Source organism: Myxocyprinus asiaticus, chromosome 35 (assembly GCF_019703515.2).
Source record: "Myxocyprinus asiaticus isolate MX2 ecotype Aquarium Trade chromosome 35, UBuf_Myxa_2, whole genome shotgun sequence".
Taxonomy (NCBI): Eukaryota; Metazoa; Chordata; class Actinopteri; order Cypriniformes; family Catostomidae; genus Myxocyprinus; species Myxocyprinus asiaticus.
In genome coordinates, this window is record NC_059378.1 from 40,356,548 (window position 1) to 40,371,697 (window position 15,150).

Consider the following 15,150-nt stretch of genomic DNA (forward strand, 5'->3'; position numbering starts at 1 on the left):
CCTGTCTATCAAAGGATCTATTAAAGGATGTTAGGCAGTATGTTAGTCTCAATCACCATTCACCTTCATTGTATGGAAAAATGATGCAATAAATAGGGAGGCTATCATTTGGCCTAACATCTCCTTTTGTGTTCTACAGATAAAAGAAAGTCATATGGGTTTGGAACAGCATAAAGGGGGTGAGTAAATCATGACAGAATTTTCATTTTGTGGTGAACTATTCCTTTAAGTACATTTCTAGGCATCAGTATTTAGTATATTTCAGACTTTTATAGGCTATTTCTACTTGAAGTGAATGAACTTTTGTTCTGCACATTGACCTGGATCCAGTGTGTGTGGAGAGAAATATTCGGCAGTAATATTAGATTAGCAGACCTGCAGAATTCTCTAATTTAATTGACTGATGCTTCTATAATGACCATGATACAACACTCATCACGTCATACCTCTCTCAATCTAATGAAGATGCTGAATTACCATTAGAGACCCTGAATAGGACTGGGTAAAAATATAGATCTTCCGATGCATCGCGATCTTCATTTGAACGATCCCGATCTCGACTCTTAAATCCCAAGATCGATCATTTATAATAAATGCGCAACTCTCTACAACAGTGGTTCCCAACCCTGTTCCTGTAGGCCCCCCAACACTGCACATTTTGGATATCTCCCTAATCAAACACACCTGATTCAACTCATTAGCTAGTTAGTAGAGACTCCACGACCTGAATTGGGTGTGTCAGAAAAGGGAGATATACAAAATGTGCAGTGTTGGGGGGCCTACAGGGACAGAGTTGGGAATCACTGCCTACAGTGAGAGTAAATCACTGGTATATGAGACAAAACTTCAAGGTATGCAACTAAATTTGCCAGTGACTAGCCACTGGCTGGTAAATGTTCAGATTTCACTCACCAGTGATTGAGTAGTATATTGACGAAGAAGCATCCTTTCACTGCGTGTTGAGAGTTAAAGTTTGATTTGACTCGACCCATCTAATTTGTCCAAAGACGAGATCCACACAATCCATTTTTCATTGAATAATGTCTCTTTAAATATCCTTTCTGTTCTTTACAATCTATTGTTGATCAAAAACAACAACATAAACATTTAATTCTTATCACAAATAGCACAGATGAAGGAAAGAATCCATTTGAGTCATCTCTCATTAACATGCGCTCATTTATAGGTTTTCTTAAAGAGACAGTACCAATTTTTAGGACATATTCTACAAATCAATATAAATATTTCTATAGTATTTATTGTGCATTAAACACAAATGTAGCAAAATATAATATATACAGAATAATGTCATGTTTATTGACCGAATACATGGATTTGTACATTTTTAAAAAGCTAAAATGTCACAAAAATGATGGAAAAAAATATTTTTCATTTGTAATATTAATTTTTTTGTAATTTACCTAGTTAGAAGGTCCCCTGTAGGGTTGCGCGGTTTACCGGTACTAACGAAGTATCACGATACCAAAAAAATGTAAACGGTACGATATCATCTTGCTAATTTCAGTACCATATTACAGTACGCTGTCATAAGCAAAATTATATGAGATGTGACAATTTTGAGATGAAATCAATGACAATAATTAAAAAAAAAAACCTCTAGATATGGCCAAGTGTGATCTTTAAACAGCAGAAGGATGTAATTTAATTAAATAATATACAGTCACATGCGCCGCACGCTACAGAATGAACAAGCATTTCCGCTCTGCTCCCTCATCTGCTTGACACACACACACACACAAAAGCAACACACACAACTGGTGCTTACTATTCATGCAGTGAGTTTATAGTATAAACTGCTGTTAACACTTAAATGAACTCCGGTGCAGCTCTGAGATTTCAGCTCAAGAGTCGGGATGGGATTATCCCAGCATTAATGGGAAGCTTGATATAACTAACCCATCAAAAACAGGAAGAACTTAAAGGTCTGTCAAAATAAAAGTCCCACTAACATGAAAGCTGTATTCAAATGGATGCGTGAAATTGAAGACTGGAAAATATATCTACTGTATAAAAATGTAATATTCAAAAAGTAGCAATAATACTCATAATAACAATAATATTATATGGAGTCACACTTTATATTAGGTGTCTTTAACTACTATGTACTAACATTAAATATATACAAGACTCTGTATTTACTGTGTAACTACATGTTGTTCTGCAAAATTCCCACATTTGCTGCTACTGAGGTTGAGGTACGGGTAGGTTTATGAGTAAGGGTAGGGTTAAGATTAGGATTAGGGGTTAGAGTTAGGTTTTGGGGTAAGGGTTGGGTTAGGGGTAAAGTTAACAATGTAACTACGAATGTAATTAAATGCAAGTACTTTAAATATAATTACGATGCAACAAAATAATAAGTACATTGTATCAAATGGTTAAGTACATAGTAGTTAAGACCATCTAATATAAAGTGGGTCCTAAAATGGTTGCATAATAATAATAATAATTATTATTATTATTATTATTATTATCTGTAAGTAATATCACAAATGCAAGTGTAATATCAGCAAGTTGTGATCCAGCCATAGCAGTCTTGTGCCACAGGTAATCATATTTTTTTTCATTAATGTTTTCATTAATACTGTGAAGCTCTGTTGTGCAGAATTTTATTTAGCCAAAAATAAAATTGCAATTTTTTGTAAAAAAAAAAAAATATATATATATATATATATATATATATATATATATATATATATATATATATATTATAAATGTATTTGATCCATTCGGTATGTATCAATTTGATTACACACTATTTGATCATAACATTTAATTAAAACATTTAACATGGAATCCAGAAAAATTTAAACAGAAAAGGCATCATTTGTATCTGTGAGACTTTATGCAGTTCTTTTAATCGTCATTTTCTGTGTAATTTCATCAAAAATCTGAGGCTTTTTATTTGTTGATTATAGTATCAATAACAAGGTGCCAGTGCCGTTATCGTACCGAAGCCAGAATTTTGGTATCGGAGCAATCCTAGTCTCCTGTATAATCAACAGTATTAGCTCAGAGAGAATTTCTTTCATATGTAAGCAAAATGGTCATTATAACTGAAATATACCCATATTAATTCGATAACAAATTGAAATCAGAATCGAAAGCTTGTGAATCTGAGTCGAATCGGGAAATCTGTATCAATACCCAGCCCTAACTCTGAAACATGACAATATACAGTGAACTTTTTTCAACCATCAACACATATGCCTGGAATAAAGTGACTTAGTTTATAATTATACAAAACAAACACATTACAGCCCCTATTACAAAGCTAAAATCACTAACTAGATGTTAATAAAGTGCTTGCCATGCAAAAGTCACTGCCACAATGGTAGGATGTTGTGGGGGGTTGCCAAGGCACTGCTCAGTGGTTGCTAGGGTGTTGCTTATTTGCCGAATTCAAAATAAGGAACAGGTCCTTTCTTCAGTGCACAATGAAATAAAAATGCTTTGAATTTACATGATTTCATCATGTACATCAGATCCACATGAATCAATTAAGTTACATCAACATATTTTTTCCTCTTAGTTTAGCTCATTAATTCTTTGTCAGAAAACAAACTGTGTTCGTTATTTCAACATAATGGAATAAAGTTATTTTTAAATGACTCAATTGAGTAGCTTCAAAGTGATTTTGTATGTGTCCTTAACATGATTAATTTCCTCAGTTTTACTTAATATTTTTGTGTTACATTACTGATTTACTGTATGATGTAAGGTTATGCTAGTCAGCTAACTTTTAGCTAGCAATAGCATACATTAGCATGCTAAATGCTAAGTGATAATTGCTCCTTGAGTAAAGCAATAATGTAATAATGTTATCTAGTAGAGTGCACATTTTAGAGAATTACATTAATCGCAAGCATAGAAAACAAGTTTAGAAGAGAAACACAATTTATTTGTGATGTTGTGTAGATCAGAGTTAGTAAGAGAGTTTGTAAATCGGACAACCTGTGTTTTCCCATTTTTTTTCTTTTTTTTTTTTCTGTGCAAATCTATGCCATTTTGTTTTTTATCCCTTTTAGCTGCATGATTTTCAAGTTTCATTCATGTCTGCAGGACCGACGTAACAGGACGAGTTGCACACCAAAGCTGAATACATAGGTTAGGTGTTTAGGCTTAAGTATGAGCAATAATAACTGCTGATATAATAATAGCGCCGACTGTTCAGAGAGAGACAGATATAAAATAATAGCTGACTTCCGGTGATAATGTACCATCAAAATATGACTATCACGAGGGTTAACAAAAAAGTCTAATGAGTCAGCATCATTCTCAACTACACATTATTCTGCGAAACTCAATTTAAGTTTGACCACCAGATCACCCAGTGCATGTATTCTGCTAGGACCATCGTGACGTAAGACAGACGCTGAGCAGTCTTCAGTAAAGTGAATAATCAGGTGTATAAAAGCAAGAGGCCAGGAGAGAGAGAGACAGACAGAGGAACACAGACAGACAGGAGCTGCAGGAAAACTAGTATTCATTTGTACAGGTGTCAGCACCGTGGAGAGCTCGTATACAACTCAGGAGTGAAAAAACACCTCAACCGTGAGTACTGTTATTCTTAAACATTATTAGGACTATATAATATACAAATCTATGCTTGAAAACAAATGGGTAACATGTTTTTAACTGTTTTTCATAATTGGGAGTCTACATGGAATATTTGCAGTTTTAAGTCATTTGTTACACTTAACCGAATTACATAACAGGTTAAAAAGCCTAAAGTTATTCAAAAGTGGAGGTTAAATAGTGACCGATAAATATACATTTCCCCTTATAAATGTATCTAACTTGATATTTGTGTTCTGCACTGGTTTACAGACAGTCATGACTATACTAAGCAGCTGTCAGATGCTTCTCTTGATTGCGGTCTGCAGTGTGTTCTGCTGCAGGACTCTTGCGCTGCCTGTAATCTCGTCATATTCTGACATGAGGTGAGAGATACAGTTATTATCCATTATGGATATCAATAAATAGCTAAAACGAACTAGCTACTTTTTTATCTTTACACTTCCTAAAATGTTCTTTATTTGTATCAACAGATATTGTACTGAACATCACTCTTTGTGTTGGTTCAATGTTCTTTACACTTGCACTCTTAAAACAGTCATAAACATTTTGCAAACAAAAATAACTGATCAGTGTTTTCCATAAGTTTATATTAAAATTTAGTTGTAATTATTTAAAATGTAATATATAGTTTAAATGTGTAATATAATAATTGTGGCAACACTTTACAATAAGGTTGTAGATGAGGTTGTAAATATTAAAACAATATTTAACATGGACTACATGTGAGTAATACTTTTGATGGCATTTATTAATAGTTAATGTTTATTCTTACATATACTAATACATTTTAACATTAAAAGTTGTATACATTAACATTAGCTAATGCATTATAAACTAACAGGAAATAGATCAATAGTAAATAAACATTAACCAAGATGAATAGATGCTTCAAAAAACATAACGTTAACTAATATGTAAAAAAAAAAAAAAAAATCATCGTAAACGATTTTTTCATGGAAAGATATGCAAAACATTTGACTACTCCCTGAAAGATATTAATGAAATAAGTGTTGTGAGATATTTCACCGGTCTCTGAGACAGCTCTAGATTCTGTAAACAGCAAACAACAATGTGTCTGTGGGCCGCTTTCTGCCTGTCAGTCATTTCTCATAGTGTTGTAGTTGTAGCAAATTATTGAGGCTTAATGTCATTTTTATGCCGTTATGCTCTTAACAGTTGTCAGTTGAGGGCACTATTTTGCTGCTGTTGATTTTAACAACCATTTCTGCATGATGTCAGTCTCAATAAAGCTCATTTGGTATCTTTGGTGTGCGGGGTTTCGGAAAGAGGGGTGTGGCTGATCCAAAGGCTCAGTCTCGTGAAAGTAGAACGGCTAAAATCGCTTTCTTAAAGGTGTATCTAACAACTAATTTCTTGCTCTTTTGTTTTTTAGAAAAGACTTAAATAAATAGATAATAGATAAACTATATGAAAATTCCTTTCATATTGCAATTATTAAGTTATTTTACAATAAGGTATTCTTTAATATTAAATAACTACATTCGGTTACGTGAACTAACAATGAACAGTTGTATTTTTATAAACTAACCAAGATTAATAAATATTGTAAAAATGTATTATTTGAACATTATAGTATAAATATAAACTATATAAGCTAAATTATAAATAAATATGTTACACTGTAAATGTCTGAAACAACAAATGATCCATTCCTTTAAAAGTTTATTTGCATAATGTTCTTGATTTGTATTTGCATCTTGAATTCTTCTAGATCAGGTGGTCTTGATGAAGATGACTGGAGCAGAGACCCGTCACTACAAGATCTAGATGCATATAAACTCCTGTATGACATCGCAAACACAGTTGAGAGGTACGCAGAAAAAAAAAAAAAAAAGACGTATAATTTAAGCACGTTTTTATTTCGCAAGTTTTTGCACAGTGTTTCTAATTCTAAGTACATTTAAATGGTAGAAAATTAAGTACAATATACATAACTTCATGACATAATATTGATTAAAGTGAGTGAGGAAATATAATTTAAACATTTATTATAATACATTAACTTTTATTTACAAATCTGATAAACACGTTTAATCATGTACCACATGACACACGAAAACCTTTCACAGGGAAGGTTACTTGCATGCTATTTAGTCTATTAGAGAACATCACCTTGCATTATTGGTGTTAGAAACAAGGAACTGAGCTGTGCATGACGACCTCAACACTTGGTGCACAAAACACGATGACGGTAACAATCAACAGATCATTTTTTTTTTTTGGATCATAAATGGTTAATTTTGAGTAGAAAATAAACTTCAGACTTCACAAAACAAGTTGCCAAACATAACAACAAAATCAACAATACAAATGGATTAAATAAACTTGCGAACAGTGAAACCATGCAAGCTCATTAATTATTCAAGCCCGGTGCATGCTGAGAACACCAGCTTCAAAAAGTCAAATTTACTTATTTTATTTACCAGTGAAATTTACTCAAATTAGCTAATAAATATGACAAGGTTTTCTACTTTAGTAATGATACATGATGACATATGATTAATAATATTTACTTAGGCTATAAGCTAGAGCATTCATTTTTACATGCTTGAATTGAGTACAAATGTAGAATTTACTTAATATTTTCATATTCACGCTTAAACTAAATTATTTAATGTAGAAAGTATTTAATATTTTCTCCTATATTTACTTCACAAAATAATTTTTTCAGTGTAAATGGAAATAACGCCATAGTGTCGACAAAAAGATAAATATATTTTGTGGGGTAAAAACAATTATGAACAAAATGACTGATCGTAAACCAGGTAACAATCAAATCAAATATTACGTTTCTTTCTGTATTCCTTCTAGACCATCGAGACACGCTGATGGACTGTTCACTAGTGGATACAGCAAACTGCTTGGCCAACTTTCTGCAAAAGAATATCTTGAGTCGTTGCTTGCAAAGAGAGTCAGGTGAAAAGACTGACAAGCAAGCACATTTTCCAGCACAATTCTCATTACCGTAATGCGTCAGGATGTTTTACTGTTTTAATACATGAACTAACAATGAACAACTGTTTAACAGCATTTATTCATCTTGGATAATGTTAATATACTAATATATTTTTAAAATTAATTTAAAATGAATACAATTAGTAATAATAAAAATTAATTAATAATTAAAGTAATAACATTTCTAAAATGTCTCATTTATATAATATATGTTTAAAGTTAGCTAATGCCTTATGGACTAATAGAAATTAACAAATATTTCTATTTTTTAATGTAATTTATTTTAATAAATGCTGTAAATAATTATTGTTCATTGTTAGTTCACGATACTTAATGCATTAACTAATATTAACAAATAGAGTCTTATTGTAAAGTGTTACCACTTTTTTATTTTTGATAATTATCCAATTATTCTCATTGGTCATTTTTTATTTAAATCAACAAATAACAGGAAAAGACTACCATGATGTACAAATACTTTACAACTTAAATAATATATTGGTAATACTTTACAACAGGGATTTTTGTTTTTGTTTACATTAGTTAATGCATTAGGTATCATGAACTAACAATGAATATGCATGATTTTATAACAGCATTAATCCTGGTTAATGTTCATTTATAAAGATATTATTGTTTGTTGTTTGTTCATGTTAGTTGATCATGCATTACTATGTTACCATACAACTTTTAATGTCTTAGTATATGTTGAAATTAACATATAATGAGGTTAATTGTCATTAAAATAATGCAAAAATGCAAATTATTTTAACAGTACTACTAAAAATAGGTTTCATTTCCTTTATGCAAGATGTTGACATGTTCTTGCCATTAAAGAGAGCCACAATGAAAGAGAAATAGAAGATAAAAGTATAAACAAAATCTCTGAAAAATAGCTAAAGATTCACAGTCATACGCTGCATGTCTCACGCATATTATAGATGTTTAAATAATTATGTGTGCTAAAATGTCAATGTGCTGAATATCACAAGGTAATTTGTTATCTGTTGTGACGGCCGATTCATTAAAGCTTTTGAGTTCCCAAAAGCTCCATTAATAGTGAGATGAGGTCATTTCCTGTCTGTGTGCTGTAGTGATGAGTTGGGTGTGGAGCAGATGCCAGTGAAACGTCACTCAGACGCCGTCTTCACAGACAACTACAGCCGATACCGTAAACAGATGGCGGCCAAGAAATATCTCAACTCCGTTTTAGCAGGAAAAAGGAGGTAGGACTCCAAAAGGTTTGGACCCCATAGTGGTCCGACTGAACAACATGGCCTTTCAGTGTTCAAAACTATGTCTGATTATTGAGTATTTGATCTCTTCTATAGGTGATGCACTCTTTGATATACTCTTTAACATGTAAGTATTTGTATACTGTAATATATTACTGTGTACTTCAACCATTCCTGATCCATCAGAGCTGAAACATGACATCTGTAATAACTAATAATTAAGAGGCCGATGTAGCACTGAATTAGTATGTTGCTTTGTATGTTCCTTTAAATGCTGCCTAAGTAGGCAGCTCACTAGGTTTTGGAACAGAGCTAAAATGTCTCTTTATTAACATGCAGTCTACAACTATAACTACCATGGTTATCCTTGGTAAAACTACAGTGCCACTACCACAGTGATGGTATCAGATTATAGTAATACCTTGGTTAAGATTTATCAATTAATGGCTGACATACTTTAACACTGAAAATCTGCAGAGAATATATGATATGAAATTAAATCAAATGAAATGTTTTCAATTGTTTTTCAGATTCTATAGGTGATATGGACTACAATACTTCACGCATTCAACTCTTTCTCTATATTGATACTATAAACCAAAGCTTACAGATCTTTCATAGGCTGAAACAGAATTCACAAACACAACACAAACTCATTTAAATCACTATAATTCAGACTCATCTGTATTGGTGTAACAAAGACAGCTTGTTAAATGATATTTTCTGACCTTTTTTTGTGTTGTTGACAAAGCCGTTTCATCTACCGAGATCTACTCCTGATAAATGAACTCAGAATAAAACAATAAAGATGAATGGTTTATAAAAAAACTATCATTTCTGCATAGTATTATGTGATCAGCTTTACATTATATTGAGATTAAGTCCATAAACCACACACACAAAAAAGCAATTGTGTGAGTGTGTACTGTTTTGAACAGTCATTTAAAACTTTGTTCTCTCATAATTTATTTCCCTGATGCCATCCCAGATGTGCATGACTTTCTTTCTTCTGCTGAACACAAACGAAGTAAGTGAATGGTGACCAAAACTTTGAAGCTCCAAGGCAGCATAAAAGTAATCAAGAAGACTCCAGTGGTTAAATCCATGTCTTCTGATGCAATCCAATTGGTTTTGGATGAGAAAAGACCAAAAGAACTCCTTTTTCACCATAAATCTTGACATCTGTAGTCTATTTGTGTGCGGTCACACACACACACACACACACACATACACACACACTAACACACACACACAGGATGAGCTGATGCGGCACAGCAGATGGCAGTCCAAAATAACAAATATTTTTGTACTTATTCAAGAATGAACAAAGTGATGTTGATGAGTTTGCAGGTTAGTGTATGAAACTGGTGTAACAGCACAAACTGAATGATTAGAGATGGAGACTTTATTACGCAATTTCTCTGTATGTAGCCATTCAAGCTGTCAAACCACAAAACCACATACTTGTAACTGAAAATACATTGTGTAGTATGCTATATGAAAGATACTTATACACAATATATCAGTGAGCGATGGCTAGAGTAAATAATCTGTGTCCTTTGATAATGATTTGGGTTTTGAGGAATGAAGGCTATACAATGCTTGAAATTGCCCAAAAACTGAAGATTTCATACAAAGGTGTACACTACAGTCTTCAAAGACAAAGGACAACTGGCTTTAACAAGGACAGAAAGAGATGTGGAAGACCAGATGTACAACTAAACAAGAGGATAAGCACATCAGAGTCTCTAGATTGAGAAATAGACACCTCACATGTCCTCAGCTGACAGCTTCATTGAATTCTACCCGCTCAACACCAGTTTCATGTACAACAGTAAAGAGAAGACTCAGGGGTGCAGGCCTTATGGGAAGAATTGCAAAGAAAAAGACACTTTTGAAACAGAAAAACAAAAAGAAAAGGTTAGAGTGGGCAAAGAAACACAGACATTGGACAACAGATAATTGGAAAGAGTGTTATGAACAGACCCGGCTTCTGACAGCTACAGTGCATCCGGAAAGTATTCACAGCGCTTCACTTTTTCCACATTTTGTTATGTTACAGCCTTATTCCAAAATTGATTAAATTCATTATTTTCCTTAACATTCTACAAACAATACCCCATAATGACAACGTGAAAGAAGTTTGTTTGAAATCTTTGCAAATTTATTAAAAATAAAAAACGAAAAAAATCACATGTACATAAGTATTCACAACCTTTGCTATGACACTCAAAATTGAGCTCAGGTGCATCCTGTTTCCACTGATCATCCTTGAGATGTTTCTACAACTTGATTGGAGTCCACCTGTGGTAAATTCAGTTGATTGGACATGATTTGGAAACACCTATATAAGGTCCCACAGTTAACAGTGCATGTCAGAGCACAAACCAAGCCATGAAGACTAAGGAATTGTCTGTAGACCTCCGAGACAGGACTGTATCGAGGCACAGATCTGGGGAAGGGTACAGAAAAATGTCTGCAGCATTGAAAGTCCCAATAAGCACAGTGGCCTCAATCATCCGTAAATGGAAGAAGTTTGGAACCACCAGGACTCTTCCTAGAGCTGGCCGCCCGGCCAAACTGAGCGATCGGGGGAGAAGGGCCTTAGTCAGGGAGGTGACCAAGAACCTGATGGTCACTCTGACAGAGATCCAGCGTTTGTCTGTGGAGAGAGGAGAACCTTCCAGAAGAACAACCATCTCTGCAGCACTCCACCAATCAGGCCTGTATGGTAGAGTGGCCAGACGGAAGCCACTCCTCAGTAAAAGGCACATGACAGCCCGCCTAGAGTTTGCCAAAAGGCACCTGAAGGACTCTCGGACCATGAGAAACAAAATTCTCTGGTCTGATGAAACAAAGATTGAACTCTTTGGCCTGAATGGCAAGCATCATGTCTGGAGGAAACCAGGCACCGCTCATCACCTGGCCAATACCATCCCTACAGTGAAGCATGGTGGTGGCAGCATCATGCTGTGGGGATGTTTTTCAGCGGCAGGAACTGGGAGACTAGTCAGGATCGAGGGAAAGATGAATGCAGCAATGTACAGAGACATCCTTGATGAAAACCTGCTCCAGAGCACTCTGGACCTCAGACTGGGGCGAAGGTTCATCTTCCAACAGGACAACGACCCTAAGCACACAGCCAAGATAACAAAGGAGTGGCTCCTGGACAACTCTGTGAATGTCCTTGAGTGGCCCAGCCAGAGCCCAGACTTGAACCCGATTGAACATCTCTGGAGAGATCTGAAAATGGCTGTGCACCGACGCTCCCCATCCAACCTGATGGAGCTTGAGAGGTCCTGCAAAGAAGAATGGGAGAAACTGCCCAAAAATAGGTGTGCCAAGCTTGTAGCATCATACTCAAAAAGACTTGAGGCTGTAATTGGTGCCAAAGGTGCTTCAACAAAGTATTGAACAAAGGCTGTGAATACTTATATACGTATGTGATATTTTATTTTTTATTTTTAATAAATTTGCAAAGATTTCAAACAAACTTCTTTCACATTGTCATTATGGGGTATTGTTTGTAGAATTTTGAGGAAAATAATGAATTTAATCAATTTTGGAATAAGGCTGTAACATAACAAAATGTGGAAAAAGTGAAGCGCTGTGAATACTTTCTGGATGCACTGTATACTAGGGTGGGCTGGGGGATATCATAGTTGGGCATTTTGGATGGGGGAGGGGTTACACAGACTACTAATTTAATGTCTTTAATTGGCGTAACATGGCTTAATTGTCAAGAACATAAGACTCAATATAACTATATTTTACACGTTTTCCCCATATTAAAAAATATATTTAAATAAATAAACTGAAACATTGTATAAAATCATACACACTTACTTAGTTTACTAATTTTAACCACTTATAGTTCTAAAGATAACTAATATTGGCATTATATTCATTCATTTTCTGTTATAGCACAATTTCATCTACAGCTGCTTTGAAACAACGGCTGTTGTGAAAAGTGCTATACAAATAAATTTGACTTGACCCATAAGACTGAATTAATGGAGGAAGTATACTACCTCCATTACTAAGAAACAAAATAAAGCAATACACTTTTAGATCAATTAGAATTACGGCCTTAAAGCAAATTACAAAGACAAATTAGAGTCCCCACGTATACAAGGATGGAGTGGAGAGAAATCATATCAAGGAGGAAAATAAGGATGGAGTGAAAGGAAATATATTAGATGGAGAGATCAATAACATATAAGATTAAGATCCTAAAATTTGACAGACAAGGGAACTGCTTAAAGAAGTAATTATATAATATTAAATGATGACGATTCTTTCTGTTTGACAGAAATGTAAGAAGCAATGATACTGCCCTACAAAGGCAAAAGGCAAAATTGAGTTCTGACTGAAACAGGTCTCTTATGATTTGTCCAGTGACAGATGAGTTGTCTCATATGCTGAAATTCAGAGTAATCATTGTGTGAAAATGCAGTAACAACAAAATCCACATCAAAATAATTCAAGCCAATTTTCTCCATTTCAGTGTTAGTTAATAAGTATGGCCTTTGTAGGGTAGCAAAGGGTATTGATATTTTTTACCAGTGAAACTATGTGTGAAGTAATTTAGGGAACACAGGAATTTGGATGGATGGATGGATGGAAAGTAATGTCATGTAAGCACCAAAGGTTATTTTCATGGCAAAAATAGAGTAGTTTAAAAAGCAATAACAAACAATAAACAAAAAACTATCACAGCACTGTAAAAAGATGTATAAGAGATGTAAGACACGTGGAAACAGACAGAATCTCTCATTGACACCGAATTAACAACAGGGAAAACAGAAGCACACGTCCCGCAACAGTGCGGTGTGGGACAAGTTTAGATTGCTGAGTGCAGTTGCAGGCGGGATGATGTGTGCATGGAAACGTGAGAAAGAAATGACCCGCGTGACTCCCGCAAAATATAAATCTATTTAAAAAATAAAATAGATTTATTTCATGTATTTAAGGTACAGAGTGTTATTTGTGCTCCATGCAGTGAAAGTCCCTTAGTGCTATGATGTTAACGCTTTATTAAAGAAAGGTACAAACAAAACTTTGAAAGCAGCCAAAGGTCAATCAGATATTTGGCAATGTTAGAGTGATAACAAAACTTGTTTTTTTTTTTTTTTTTTTTTTTTCTCAGATTGGGAATTGGAATAAAAAAGCCTATGATACCAGAGCGGGACAGAACCTTACGGGAGTGGGACTGAAAAATGTGCGCACTACCTGTGGGTTTTTGCGGGCGGGAGCAAGACAAAACGTGAAAGTTGCAGGCGGGAGCGGGACAAAATATTTAAAAAATAATAATTTGCGGGAGAGGGACAGAATCTCTTGGGAGGGGGTCTGAAAAATCCATCCCACATAGACCTCTACTTTATAATTCATGTCCAGTATTTCACGAACACCTGCAGTGTGATTTTGGGAAGCTGATGTGGAGGGAGATATTTGATAAGAGGGTGCCTGTGATACATTAACAGCAGCCACATGGTCACAGCACACTGAGACAGCACCAGGCTTCTTTATGGGCATTGAAAACCTATACATTACACAAAAATATCTCTTATTACTGTTCTCGCTCGCATAACGTCTCGGACTCTCTGGTTTGCAGCAGCTGCTTCTAGTTGCTTTCGGCTAATGACAAAAATAGAAAAACACTACACATTTCTGGTGCTGTTTTGTGATTGGTTGGGCAGTCTACAGCCCACCCTCAATTTTTGCAACACATAGCCCCCATATTTCTTTTAACCAGTGCACAAATTGGAAAAATACATATATATTATTTAAAACCATGTTTCCCAAATGTTTGATTGGGTGGGCAAGACTCACGTTTGGGTGGGCTCAGCCCACCCCAGCCCATGCCTACAGCAGGACCCGGTTTTGGATCTTAACACCATTGAGCTTTTGTGGGATCAGCTAGACTGTAAGGTGCGTGAGAAGTGCCCGACAAGACAGACACATCTATGGCAAGTGCTACAGGAAGTGTGGGGTGAAATGTCACCTGAGTATCTGGACAAACTGACAGCTAGAATAACAAGGATCTGCAAAGCTGTCATTGCTGCACATGGAGGATTTTTTGATGAGAACTCTTTGAAATAGTTTAAGAAGTTCTGAAGATTTGTTTCAAATTGTAATAGTAATTTTTCATGTTATTAATGTCCTGACTATACATTGTGCTCAGTTGAATGCCACTTTGGTGAATAAAAGTACCAATTTCTTTCCATTAGAGCAAAATCTGTACATTATTCCAAACTTTTGGCCGCCAGTGTATATCGATAATCATCATGAAATTTTCAGATTATCAATGTGTGAAAAAGGCATTGATACTAAGCCTAAG

At 34.7% G+C, this 15,150-nt stretch overlaps 1 protein-coding gene across 3 annotated transcripts; it reads left to right on the forward strand.

The window, feature by feature from the left end:
• The first annotated feature begins 4,462 nt into the window (after nt 1-4,462).
• Nucleotides 4,463-9,619, forward strand: LOC127426060 (VIP peptides-like). Of its 3 annotated transcripts, XM_051672535.1 has the most exons (7): nt 4,463-4,572; nt 4,849-4,961; nt 6,332-6,430; nt 7,432-7,536; nt 8,670-8,801; nt 8,907-8,937; nt 9,341-9,619. In XM_051672535.1, the coding sequence occupies exons 2-6, from the start codon at nt 4,855-4,857 to the stop codon at nt 8,908-8,910; spliced, it is 447 nt and encodes a 148-aa protein (XP_051528495.1). In that variant the 5' UTR covers nt 4,463-4,572; nt 4,849-4,854; the 3' UTR covers nt 8,911-8,937; nt 9,341-9,619. The 3 variants fall into 3 exon arrangements, with proteins under 3 accessions (XP_051528495.1, XP_051528494.1, XP_051528498.1); XM_051672534.1 differs by lacking the exon at nt 8,907-8,937; XM_051672538.1 differs by lacking the exons at nt 8,907-8,937; nt 9,341-9,619 and having other exon boundaries at nt 8,670-8,805.
• Nucleotides 9,620-15,150: the final 5,531 nt, after the last annotated feature.